The sequence below is a fragment of the Pan troglodytes genome, chromosome 5, assembly GCF_028858775.2.
Source record: "Pan troglodytes isolate AG18354 chromosome 5, NHGRI_mPanTro3-v2.0_pri, whole genome shotgun sequence".
In the NCBI taxonomy this organism is placed as follows: domain Eukaryota; kingdom Metazoa; phylum Chordata; class Mammalia; order Primates; family Hominidae; genus Pan; species Pan troglodytes.
This window is the reverse complement of record NC_072403.2, coordinates 17075269-17089843: the sequence shown is the minus strand read 5'-3', so window position 1 is coordinate 17089843 and position 14575 is coordinate 17075269. Positions and strand designations below refer to the sequence as shown.

General features: G+C 37.9%; 1 protein-coding gene across 1 annotated transcript in view; it reads right to left on the bottom strand.

Annotated features, from left to right (window-relative positions):
- Nucleotides 1-7113: 7113 nt before the first annotated feature.
- SMIM13 (small integral membrane protein 13) overlaps nucleotides 7114-14575 on the bottom strand; it is a 43267-nt gene continuing 35805 nt past the window's right edge. The window contains exon 2 of the mRNA XM_003950720.5: nucleotides 7114-9950. Within this exon, the coding sequence (XP_003950769.1) occupies nucleotides 9751-9950 (200 nt within the window). The 3' untranslated portion in view covers nucleotides 7114-9750. The remainder of the gene's footprint in view (nucleotides 9951-14575) is intronic.

Below are 14575 nucleotides of genomic sequence, written 5' to 3'. Positions count from 1 at the left end.
CAGCTACTTGAGAGGCTGAGGTGGGAGAATCACTTGAACCTGGGAGATCGAGGCTGCAGTAAGCCATGATCACACCACCGTACTCCAGCCTGGGAAACAGAGCAAGATCTTGTCTCTTAAAAAAAAAAAAAAAAAAAAAAAACTTAGGGGGGATCTGGTGTCAAGTGGAGAGGGAACAGTGGCTGGCAGCTTAGGGGATGAAAAGAAGCAGGCCTCCCCCATCCCCCGTTCTTTCAAGATGGAATATGTTTACTGAATGTATTTAACAATGTTTAAGGAAATGACCCAGTTGACAGGATGTGACTGAATATATTAGAAGAAATCATTGATAGTGTCAATTTGCTGAAAAGGTAGGAGGAGACTGGATCTGAAGCACAGGAGGAGGGATTTGTTTCAGGCAGGCAGGAGGGTCTGTCCTCTAAGGCAGCAGGAGGAAAGCAGAGGCCGGGAATAGATACAGACAGGGGTAAGTGGATTCCAGGCTGAGGCTTCGATTTGCTCTGTAAAATAAGATGCCCAGTCCCTGCCAGAGTGCAGTGCAATCAAGGACAGAGGATTCGTATTTTGTATGCTCACATATTTCTATTCTCGCCAAATCACTTGTTTAGCCAAAATTGTTCCCAAACCTGTTTATTCCGGTTGTCTCTGGTATTGTATTTACATAGTTTAATTAAATATAACAATGAAATAATGTGAAAAGACGGTTGCCGTTACTATGATAACATAGTTAACTGCTTCGGGAAAACTCGATAAAGGTAAGATGCTAAAAATCCTGTCCATCTAGTTACAAGTGAGACAACTGTAAAATACACGTATCCTTCACAGTTATTAACTATAAAATATACAGACTGTATACATGATAAAACATGTAAAATTATACTGTATTAATAGTATAAATATACCATAAATATAGCTAAATATTTGCAAGCTTCTGTTCTTGTTCACATTTTAAGAGAACAAGACTATAAATCACAGAATTATGTCTAACATGCAAAGAAAACGAGATGCAACTCTAATGAATCTATATTCAGTGAAAGAAAACTTGGCCTTACCTAGAAATAGTGTAACACAATTCAGTTGGATTTTTCAACGAAATGAGTAACTCCCAAACCAAGTTGTCATTAAGACGGTTTCTAGGCCACGTGCGGTGGCTCACACCTGTAATCCCAGCACTTTAGGAGGCCGAGGCAGGCGGATCACTTGATGTGAGAAGTTCGAGATCAGCCTGGCCAACATGGTGAAACCCCATCTCTACTAGAAATACAAATATTAGCTGGGCGTGGTGGTGCAGCCTGTAGTCCCAGCTATTTGGGAGGCTGAGGCAGGAGAATTGCTTGAACCTGGGAGGCGGAGGTTGCAGTCAGCTGAGATTACGCCACTGTACTCCAGCCTGAACAAAAGAGCAAGACTGTCTCAAAAAAAAAAAAAAAAAAAAAAAAAAAGAAGAAGAAAGAAGAAGGAGAGGGAGAAGATGAAGAAGAAGGAGGAGGAGGAGGAGGAGGAAGAGGAAGAGGAAGAAGAAGGTTTCTACACTTTAAAAGATGAATAAGGAGAAGGGAGGGGGACAGTGAAGTTACTGATTTCTTACTATATATTAATATGCTTGATGGGTATTTTAAAAATTAATCCTATGAGATAGATATTATCATTCCCATTTAGCAGACCAGGAAACAGGGAGGTTAAATAAATTTCCAACTGTCAAGTTATAGCATTTGGATGGGATCTCAGTTCTTCTGACTGAGATCCTAAGATCTGGATTGGCCATTTCCACTGGTCTTACGCGCACCTGGGCTTATGCCCAAACTGTCCCCTCAAATACATTCCACCCCAGTGTCCAGCAGTGATTCACCATTGACTAATCCTTGTCTTTCACTTCCTGTATCTAACCAATTATCAAAACCTGTCAAATTGACTCCCATCAGTATCTCTTCAATTTGTCCCCACTACCACCAGCCTTGCACTCATGTCATCTTTTGCATAAACTACTGCAATAGCCTCCTGTTGGCACAATTTCTTCGAAAGTCGGATCCAAGCAACATCACTCTACAATATATGTCAGTTGAACACTTGCTCTTCAAGTTTTTTCTTTATTTTGCTTCTAGCACCTTACTATCCTTCATGTATATTCCAGTTCTCTTACCAGTCCTTCTCAGAGTCCTTAATGAACTTCTTCTTTCACCAGTCTCTTTAAGAAATTTTTACCAACCTCTTTGAGAAATACCAATGTTCTTTAGAGGCCTGAGTCTCAGTCTGTTTTGTATTGCTATAAAGGAATGCCTGAGACTGGGTAATTTCTTTCTTTCTTGTTTTTTTTTTTTTTTTTGAGACGGAGTCTCGCTCTGTCGCCAGGCTGGAGAGCAGTGGCGCAATCTCGGCTCACTGCAACCTCCACCTCCCGGGTTCAAGTGATTCTCCTGCCTCAGCCTCCCAAGTAGCTGGGACTACAGGTGTGCACCACCACGCCCAGCTGATTTTTGTATTTTTAGTGGAGACAGGGTTTCACCATGTTGGCCAGGATGGTCTCCATCTCTTGACCTCGTGATCTGCCCACCTTGGCCTCCCAAAGTGCTGGGATTACAGGCGTGAGCCACTGCCCCCAGCCTCTTTTTTTTCTTTCTTTCTTTTTTTTTAAAAAAAGGTTTATTTGGCTCTTGACTTGACTGGCTGGAAGACTGGACATCTGGTGAGGAACTCAAGCTGCTTCCATTCATGGCAGAAGGCGAAGGGGAGCCTGCATGTGCAGGATTGCATGGAGAAGAGGAAGCAGGGGTTGGGGAGGAACTGCCAGGCTTTATTTAACAACCAGCTCTCTTGGGAACTAATACAGCAAGAACTCACTCGCTACTGAGAGAATGGCACCAAGCCTTTCGTGAGGGATCTTCCCCTGTGATCCAAACACTTCCTGCTAGGCCCCACCACCAACACTGGGAATCAAATGTCAACATGAGGTTTAGCGGGGACAAATATCCACACTGTTAACAGCCTTAGTTCTTTTTGTGCTGCTATAACAGAATACCTGAGACTGGGTGATTTATAAAGGACAGAAATTTATTTCTCACAATTCTGGAGGCTGAGAAGTCCAAGATCAAGGTGCTGGCAGGTTCGGTCCCTGGTTCCAAGATGGCATCTCCTTGCTATATCCTCCGCAGAGGAAGAACAGTGTGTCCTCATATGGAAGAAAAGAGAGCCCACACCTGCGGATCACCTGAGGTCAGGAGTTCGAGACCAGCCTGGCCAATGTGGTGAAACCCTGTCTCTACTAAAAATACAAAAATTAGCGGGGCATGGTGGAGGGCACCTGTAATCCCAGTTACTCGGGAGGCCGAGGCAGGAGAATCGCTTGAACCCGGGAGGCAGAGGTTGCAGTGAGCCAAGATCGTGCCACTGCTCTCCAGCCTGGGAGACAGAGTGAGACTCCATCTCAAAAAATAAAAAAAAGGGATCCCATGCCTGAAAGCCTTTTTTATAGTGACATTAATCCATTCATGAGATCAGGGCCCTCATGACCTGAACACCTCCCATTAGGCCCCACCTCCCAACCCTATTGCATAAAGTTTCCAACACATGAATTTTTGGAGGGAGCAAAAACATTCAAACCACAGCAGTGTCACCTTGGGTCTCTTCTTATTCCACCCCCCTACCCTGGGGAATCCTATTTTTGCATACAGCTTCAAATGCATACACATAGTGATAACACTGAGTCTGTGTTTTCAATCCATGTCCCTCATACTATTTGTACAACTGGTTATTTCTGTCTACATAATATCATATAAGCACCTGAAATTCAAATATGGTATGCCCAAAACTGGACTCCTGTCTTCTACCTCCCTATGCCCAATCCCAAACCTACTTCTCTTGCTGTATGCATCCCTCCAAGTTATCAACTGCTAAATGTTGAAATCATCCTTCATTTCTCCTTCTCCTTCACAATCTAATCTCAAGTCCTATTGATTATTCATATCCTCAAATTTCCCATGGTCATTGCTCCTTTCCAGTCTGCCATTAGTTTTGTTTTCTTGCTTGGACCAGTTAAGAGACATCCTGTTTCCATCGTGCCTCCAACCAGTCCTCCTCCTTGCAGTTAGCACGAGCAACTAGTGCAGATGCCTGGAAGATTAGTCGACTACTCAACATATGTTAAATAAGCAAATCAGTGCTCTCTGTTTAAAACAGTTTAGTACTCTCTGTCCCATATGACATGAACTTCAAAGCCTTTGCCACTGCACACGAAGTCTTTTTGTGACCTAGACTGTACATCTCTATTGTCAAAACAGTGGACCCCCACCCCCACCCCCGGACACGTGCATTCTCTATTTCAGGAATGACCAACTATCTATAGTTCTCCAAGCAAGGCACCTTCCCATGACACTGCCTGTGCACATTCTTTTATCTAGAATCCTCATTCTACTTGGAAAACTCCAACTCCTTTCTTCAAGATTCTTAGTGAAGCTTTTGCCTCCTTCCTCCTCTAACCCCCACAAAGTTCTTTGTAAACAGCATCATTCTTACAATTCAGCTGAAGTACTTACACAAGATAAACTAATGCACTTGTAGAGATGCCCAGGGGGTGGGAGGCCAGGATGAGGAAAGAGCATTCTCAAAGCTCCCCCAGAACATTCCTCTTCCATTTTCAGGAAGTTCCCTCCTCCTTTTAAGAGCCACCAGACATAACAGACCTTAAGATCAGTCTTCCAAGTCCCTGACATGGCCCCCCAAGTCATAGTTACCTTCTCCATTCCAACTGTAGCCATCATGTGGAAAATATTAGTGGCCATTCTGAGGCTCACATCATATGCTTAAAATGAGTCACTGTTCTCAGATTCCCCTTTTCTATGGCTGTATTAATGTCATCACTCAGAACTACTTCACCTAATTTCCATCCCAAACTTATCATATACGTCACATTCATTTTATCTTCAATTCCCTATCCCTTTCCATCCAGTTTACCAGTGCCTTACTGATCCAACTTCTCTCATGACGCAGCCCAAATTCCAGGGCCAATCTCCAGCAATCTCTAATGACCCTGCCCTTCAGACACACCTGCCTTGCAAAATCCAACCCTAGCACAATCCACTTCTTCCCATCCTACATTCTTGGCAGCTGAGCACTCCTGGAGAAGTCACAACTTGCCCCAGCCAATGAAATTCATGGTTTTCTTTCTCAACTGCATTCTCAAAGAAACTCCTCCATCTTTTTACTTGGCTTTGATGAGTTTCCTCAATCTTCCTGGTGGTTAATACTAACAAAAATGTGAAACATGATCTATGGCAAACAGGTTAACAAAACAACCTTGAGGGTGTTGAATACAGCATGGGAAGAAAACAAAAAGTTAAATAAGGTAAATGTAATAATGTAGCTCTAACACTATGTGTGTGTGTGTGTGTGTGTGTGTGTGTGTGTGTGTGTGTCCTTTAATGCTATATATATGTCCTAAGTCATTTACTTTCATGGCACTAAGAAATATTATTGCTATTCTCTTAATTCTTCTAGATTTTTCATTTGAAAAATGGGGTGAAGTGTGGACCATTACTAAGAATGGCTGCTTTCAAATCCCTTCATGTCCAAGGCACCGTTCATACTTATTATCCTTTATCAACCAGAGACACATAACTTTTGTTGTTTTCAATTTAATTTATTCTATGCAGTTTAAAGTGAAAGTTAAAACATCATACAAACCACAGAAGCTTTATAGTACTGACCAGTTTTAAAACAAAAACAGTGAATGATCATTTACACACATTCCTCATCTTTAATTTTACATCTTGTTATATATACAAAGGTACTATTAAAACACATAATTCTAATTATTTATAAACCTATTGTCAAGCAGCAAGATGGCAATGCATCATAGCAGAGCACAGAATATTTCCTTCAAGGAATCACAGCAGCAGTATTTGGTGAATGGTTATGCATAGAACCAACTTGGAGGATCGTGTTAAACATTCCCCATTAAACAGGTAGCACATGTACACCAACAAATGAAAAATGTAACTTTAATTGACATAAGATAAAATGTTACTCTTTACACTTTAAGTTAAAAACTATAGGACACTTTAGAAGCAGACAATACAAGGTGCTTTAGTTCTAGACTTCACAACAGAACACTATTCCATTAGTCGCTTGAGAGTCCATAACCTCTGAGGACTGCTCAATGGCTTTTTAAAGTCAACCTCAAATATAAAAAGCACTTTAAGTTTACCAGTCAAAATCTAGTTATATCAGTTACATCTTACGTTACAACATACTACTTGAGAAAACTGACTTTTAAAAAAGACTGCATTGTTGACTAATTTCAAAGATTGCTGCTCTTAAAAGTAAAAATGCACCACTTTCAAATCTTTCAACATGTTTTAAGATATCATATTTTGTGAATCCATTACTTTATATATTCCAAACCTTCAGCAAAATAAAATTAAAATGGGTTTTAAACCTAATATCTCTAAAGAAATGGGTCTGCATGTCTGTGAAGTGGCTGTCCACCGCACAGCAATATGTTTGTTTCAACTATGAAAATATCACTACAAAATCCATCAAGTGAATTTTATATTCATTTTGATGGAAATATGAAAAACCTCATTTAACAGCACTACACAAATATTTAGTGTTTTTGGCATTTAAATCAGAACAATGCAACCAATGCAATTGGTACAGGCAATTTTCACAAAAAGTTTCAAAGGCAGAACAATTGGAAATGAATGGCTGGTTGGGAAAGAAATAAAACAACCTACCAGAGTCCTCAATTTTAGAATTAATCTTCAAAAGATGGCATGCTGATCACCATCATCCTTTGTGAGGGGTTAGACAAGATTCTAATACATGTATGTGTTTTTAATGCTTATCAACTTTTAAGCTCTAAAGTTAACCACAGGCTAGTCCACCTCCCACTGAGACTGCAAATGTAGTTGTGATGCAGTTCCGGTAAGTTTAGCTACAAAAGCACTAAAACAGGAAAACAAACACTATACCACATAAATAATTCTGCGTTCACTATCTTGCCTTTCTTAGTGGCATTAAGAAATATGTACCATGGTAAGTGTGTTGTGAGGTGCACGAAGAGAAAAAAGTTCTAAACAAAGGATTTGTTTATAGATCTTCATATTGGCATCAGTGATGTTTCTTTACCCTCCCTAAGTGAGAGTCTAAGAGCTAACTAGTATGCTTTTAGGTATATTTCACAAGTTAAATAGAGTATTTCTTAAAATTACATAAAATAAGACATGCTTGAAGCATAAATGTCAATAAATAATGCCAACATATATACCTCTACAAAGGTTAACCTGTATTAATTTGGGCATGACCCTTGTAGATTTCAGGGGGAGAGTTACATCAGCCATCATTCTTTAATAGTGACATAACAGGAAGCTCACCAGCTACTTTAAGTTTTCCAGCAACTATTATATAAACCTTAGGTATCCACCATAAAACAGAATCCATAGTTCAAAACAATAGACTATGAAAAATCTAATTTAAATATCCTCCCAGTACCAAATAATGCCCCCAAAAGTTTTTGGGGGCATTATTTTTTTTTCTGATAATCATTTTAAGATGATATTAGCTAGTAGGAAGCATTAAAATTAACGCTTGAAACCGTCACTGTTTTGTTATGCCCTAGAGTCACATAAAAATAGAAAATTGTATCTAATAAAGAAATGAAGACAGAGACTGTGCCTTGCTCTCAGCTGCTAGGAAATCTTCCCCTAGCAAACACATAAAACTAAAGTTATGTTCTGTGAATTCTCTTTTAGTATCTCCAAGAGCTACAATATAGCAAAAAGGTGTTCATCACAAACATTGGGACAGAGCCAGTGAACTGTTAAACAAAACTCTAAGCAAGAAGTATGAGGTATCAAACATAATAACACACCATCATAAAATAGAGGTTAAATAGATATTTTGTGATGACTAGTCCTTAATAAAGGTTAAGAAAAACATAAAAAGAACTTGGATTAATAAAATAAGTTGGCTTTGCACTTCATTCTTGTACAAAGCAGGTAACACTAAACAGGAAGGTTGTTTAATTCACATCTCTTCTCCCTGGTAAACACTCAGCCCAGAGTTCAGTTGAGACAAACACGGAAACCTGGCAAGAGAGTCATTTTACAGCTAAGCGGGAATTTTCACCCACTACTGTTTTCCTCAATACGCATTACCTTTGAGGTCTTGTCACTGAATTGTTTGTGAAGAAGTGTTTTTCTCCACAACACATTCCTTGAGCATAAAGTCCTCCTATACAAAGGGAGTAACTAATCCCACTCTTCCTAAAGTAGAAGATAGTTCTTAGATTCCTAAGTTACTACCCTAAAATCTTGGTTACCCCCTCCCCCCCAAAAACATGTGTTTCACACAGGATAACAAGTTTAACATTGTAAGAGTCAGAATCAAATTCCCCAATAAATAACTGCTATCTTAAAAAGAAAAATAAATTCACAAGCTACCATTTTTAATTTAACCTAAGACACTACCAATTGTTAAGATGCACCATATGTATCACTAAGGAAAAACACTGCCCATTAAACTATGACACAATGCTTTCATATCACAGAAAATGTTTATTTTATATTTATTGAAACAGCGCTTTGAGTTAAACAGATTTTTATCACATCAATCTTGTGCATATGTAAAGAAAATGTGTGAAATAAATCGGTTAAGTTATAATTATAACTTCATATTCTGAATCCAACTCTTCTGAATCACTTTTCAAACCACAGTCATTGATGTCTGCATTTTTCCACAGAACGTCTCTCCCGGTGTTGTCAAGAGTACTGGTTATGCAGCACTTCTTGAAAGAGTGCTCCAACACTGTCTTCTGTTTAATGGCAGTGGGGAGCTTGGGACAAAACCATGTTTGATGCCTTAATGATAGTCCTGCTCGATGCATGAATCGGTCACACCAGCCTCTTGTGGCTTTGAATTTTGTTTCATCAATTCCTAGGGTTTTGGCAATTTCTCCTGCCTTCAATTGCATTGCTTGGCGTGTGATAGGCAATCCTTTCGCACGTGTCTCACTGACGAAACGTAGTACAGCTTCGTCTACTTGTGGGTACCTACCTTTTTTAGGTCCCGTAAAACATTTTGTTGTTGCTTTGCAGGAAAATATGGAATTGCGATCATTTCTCCAGCGACGAATATTTGCTTCACTAATATCAAATGTACGCCCTGCTGCTCTGTTTCCATGCTTTTCTGCATACACAATAACTTTTCGTTTCAATGCTGAATCATAGTGTAATCTTTTTGAAGACATTTTAAAATGTCAATTAAACCTGACACATTTGATACCAACAAAACACATGTTGGTTAAAGGGATGACACGATGACAAGCTGTAAATTCGCACATGCACACGGTAGGAGCGTTACATGACTATCACCTGGTTGACAGTAATGAGATGCATCCCAATTTCAGATAAGTTAAAATGGGAAGAAAAATGTACATTTTAGGGCTAACAAAATATGGTTTTTCAAGGCTTTAATGTTTACCAGATCTGCACCAGTGCAAGAAAATAAGCCCAAAAGCCAAGGAATAAGTGTATAAGTAGAAAGCTGGTGAAACAAAAGATTATCTTTAAGATGAAATTTATAATAGTCCAATTTGGTTTCAGTTCCCTGTATTTTTATATGGCTTACATGTAAATCTTTTTTAAAATTCGACTTAAAATCCAATACAAATGTTCTTCAGTCATTAGTAAATTTCAAAGCCAAGTCACTAAAAGACAGAAGCTGGCAACTGCCTTTTCATCCTTCACAAATACAGGACTATGTCAGGGGTCTGTGGCCTTCATCAGCAGGTGCCCTCCTTTGGCGAGCGGATCTGATTCTGTGTGGAGAGGAGGAAGTGTCTTCTTCAGTTTCAGACCCTGAAGGCTCATGATCTCCCTCTTGGGATCCTGTGTCTCCCACCAGTTCCCGGAGAAACTTGAATTTTGATAAAAAAAGATGCCATACAAAATACCAACCTACAGAGAAAGACAAAAACATTAAGAAAAGTTATTACACACAATGTTATCAATTCAGAATGTTACAGTTAATGGGGGGTATATTACAAAATACCATATAAAAATATACATAATTACAAATATATAATGATATAACAAACGTTTTTTGTACAAGGAATGAGGATAAACTCTGGGATTACAGTAATGACAAAAACAGTCTCTACCCTCATAGAATTTAGAATTCGGGCTGAGTCTATCTACAGTAAAATCATAATGAGTTTATGATATCTAAGTAAAAGTGTTACTTATACTAAAATCAAATTTTTGAGAGCATTTTTCTGGGAAAGAAAGAATTCACTTTGCCATTTACTTGGACTTTCATATCTCGGTGCTATTTATTTACTAAAAGCAAGTTTGTTTCGATCAGAATCCATAAGGCCTTAAATAGCAGGACTTAACTGCACTATGATGAAAACTACTCAGTCAGGACCAAGCTATTCGTAAGTTTCTGGAAATAATTTTTCGAAGAAAATATATTTTCTTAAATTATATGATGAAAGACTAAAGCCACGGCACCAATATCTTAGATTCAAGATGTTTAAAACACAGATTTTTAAAATACGATATTTTCACGTCAATGTCATTAAAAAGTATGACTAATTCTCTTTTAACAAAAAAAAAAAAAAACAAGTTTTGTTTTTGCAAGGAGTAGTAAAGGTTTTTAAATGTTCGCTAATAAGGAACAAACATTAATCAATAAAGGAACACACAGGAGAAAACCTCTGAACCTATGCTTGGTTGCTCTAAAATGTTAAGAGCATAAAATAAACTAAATTAACCACGCTAACAAGGTTTTTCATGCTTACATGTTTTCTTGATGCTGCCTACTTTAAAGACTCTGGTTGCATAGAACAGAAATGAAACACAGCATATTTTGTGAAAACAAAATACAACCAGCTTTTCTAGCCCAGTGTTAATCCAGGCCAAGATAAACAGATACGTAAGGGGAGTTTCTAATTTTACTTGTTTTTTTTCTTACTATCTCTGGAAAAAAAATTACTATAAACCCCTTGACACTAAAGACAAACTTCAGAGATTTAATCCATTTCTCAAGTTTTTGCTTTAAGCTTGAGTGCTGAGTGTTACCTGAACCAAATCACAAATATTTTTTGGTCAACTGTGTGTTTGAGTAAAGCACCCAACTTTGTAAAATATTATTTTAATGATATTCCAAATTAGCATCTTCTCTCTTTACCCAAAATTCTGTGTAAAACAGGCAGAGCGAATTAGTGGAAAGAACACCAAGGAAGAAGTCAGGAGTTCCAGTTCTGACAGAATATTCACAAAGCTATAGTGAGGAATGAATGAGAAGGTATCAAAAGGGCTTAGGTGCCTGGCATTAGGCATTTTCTAAAATGCTCAATTGATGTCAGTTGTGGTTGTCCATAGGCAGTGGGATCTGAGGTATCTTCTGTTGAGTTTTTAAATTGAGATGTAATTCGCATACCATAAAATTCATCCTTTTAAAGTATACAATTCCGTGTTTTTTAGTATATCCACAAGATTGTACAACCGTCACCACTACTGAAGTCCAAAACATTTTCATCAACCCCAAGAGAAACCTCATACCCATTAACAGTCACTCCCCATCCCTGCTCCCACTTGCCCCTGGCAACCACTAATCTACTTTCTGTCTCTATGGATTTGCCTATTCTGAACATGTCATTTTAATGGAATCATACAATACGTGGCCTCTGTGTCTGGTTTTTCAAACTCAGCCCATGTTTCCAAGGTGTGTCCATTGTGTTGTAAGCATCAGTACTTCATTTCTTTTTATGGTTGAATAATATTCAATTTTATGTATATATTACATTCTGTTTAAGGATTCATCAATTGATAGACATTTAGAAGTTTCTACTTTTGGCTATTATAAGAAACAAAGTTGCCACTTTTTGACTGCAATGAATATTTGTGTACAAGTTTCTCCATGGACATATGTTTTCATTTATCTCGGGTATATCTATCTAGAAGGGAATTGCTGGGTCATATGGTAACTCTGTGTTTAAACACTTGTGAAACTGCAAAGCAGCTTCAACACTTTACATTCCCACCTGCAATGTATGAGGTTCCAATTTCTCTACATCCTCGCCAACACTTTTTATTGTCCATCTTTTTTATTACAGGACTCCTAGCAGGCATGATGGTATATCACGAAGCTTTGATTTGCATTTCCCTCACGGCTAATGATGTTAAACATCTTTTCATTTTCTTATTAGCCATCTGTTATCTTCTTTGGAGAAATATCTATTCATTTCTTTTGCTCATTTTTTAAATTTAGTTGCTTGTCTTTTTATTATTGAGTTGTAAGAGTTCTTAGTATATTCTAGCTATTAGATGCTTATCAGGTATATGATTTGCAAATATTTTCTCCCATTCTGTGGGCCGGCTTTTCACTGTCTTGAAAAAGTCCTTTGAAGCACCTAAGTTTTTTATTTTAAGGAAGCCTAATGCATCATTTTTTCCTTTGTTTGCTTGTACTTTGGATGGCATATCTAGGAAACCACTGACCAATCCTACGTCATGAAGATTTACATCTATGTAGTTCTTCTAAGAGTTTACAGTTTTGCTCTTAGATGTAAGTCTTCAATCCAGTTTTGTTAATTTTGGTATAAGAGAGGGGTCCAAATTCATCCTTTTGCATGAGGAAATCAAGCTGTTCCAGGATCATTTGTTGAAAAGATTATTTTCCCCCACTATTATATTATCTTGGCACCTTTGTCAAAAAGCAATTGGCCATAAATGTTACAGTTTATTTCTGGACTCTCAATTCCATCCCATTAACCTGTATATGCCTATCATTATTCTAGTTGCATACCATGTTGGTTACAGTAGCTTTATACTAAGTTTAAAAATCAGGAAATGTGAGTACATCAATGTTCTTTTTCAAGATTGTTTTGACTATTCTGAGTCATTTCCATGGGAATTTTAGAATCATCTTGTCGATTTCAGTAAAAAAAAAAAAAAAATGGCATCAAGAATTTTGACAGGGACTGCATTTAATCTGTAGATCAATTTGGAGACCCACCTTGTTTTTTTTAAAAAATATATTTCTCTGTACTTACCAAATTTTTCCACAATGAACAAAACATGGCTTTGGTAATTGGGATAAATAAGAAAGAAACTGGTAAGATAAATCATGAATAGTCTGTAGACTTATATTTTGTAAATACCTCAATGCCATTAATTGGCCTAAATTAACATGGTCAATTGACTTCAACAAATACTAAGGAAAACTTCTCTTAACTCTTAGGTTAGCCTCGAAAATGTAACTTAAAAGAACTCACTTGATCACTTGTAATATCTTGTAATATTACAAGAACTCACTTGTAATATCTAAACAGATATTACAGTGGTAAATTTACTATCAGAGAATTATAATCTTTCTAAAAACTGATAGTCTTGATTTCATTAAAACCAAAGATTCCAACAGTGGCTACAATGTATAAAATGACCATAAAGAAGAGTGAGCAAGTCTTTTGACTGAAAAGGCTATGATAAAGGGCCTCACCAATGGGGTTCCTGCCATAAAGTACTATAGTGCTCTTGGAATGGTTAAGAAAGAGTAAGTCTCTCAGCACAGAAATCTACAAGGTAAGGAACTAAGGACAGCTGTAGCTTTCAGAGGCTTGGGATACAAGAGCATTCAGCTAGATCACAGACTCTCTCTTCCCCAATTTTAGTAAGAGGAATCAAAAAAATATTTTTGGTAATCACTGCCAGCAGCCAATGTAAGGGATTCAATCTCAAGTCAAAATTCAGAACCAGAATGTGGTATCAATGAGAAAAACTCTAGAGTTTGGAGAGGCAAGTTATGGCTACTATCACCACTCCCCTCCCCACCCTGGCCAGCTGAACCACTCCAATTCCACACTGCTGTAATTTTTATCCTCAAATCTGGAGAGAGGTAAGCTTGAACAGTATGCATTTTTCTCCCAATTCTGTCTGGGTATAGGCTGTGTGAGGGCTGGGGGAAAACATGTAGTAGTTACACTGTTTCTCACAAAACACTGTGAGGTATGGAATTCCCCTAATATAACTAGGGAGCTCATCTACTGGGCAGCCAAAAAGAATAAACACCCAGTTTTTTTTTTTTTTTTTTTTTTTTTTTTTACAATGACTACTGTAATGATAGGTTGGGAGTACAAAGGAAAGAGATAAATTGTAGTTTAGATAAGAATTGCAGTAAATTCACTAAATTGAGGAAAGTTCAACAAGTTGTCCTCCAAGTAAAATGACTAAGTTCTTACAGAGGTGTAATTTTGGGGAGAGACAGGAGGAGGACAGGAAGACGGGGTGTTTCCATATCATAATACTTAGGACTAGTAAGATCTGATGCTTCTACCACAGGCTGTTTATCAAAGAGTGTTCATAGTCTGAACAAAGGATGAGACTAAAAATGCCAGGTAGTCTCAATGGGAAAACGACACATGACACATCTGTTTTGAGGAAAAAAACCATTATTAAAGCCCCAAGGAATACATACCAGGAAAAGTATGACTGAGCAAAGAATAAACTAAGAAAGGTATTACTGTGCCAGATACAACTGCCAATAAGCTATTCAACTGCTATGTTAGATATGACAATAA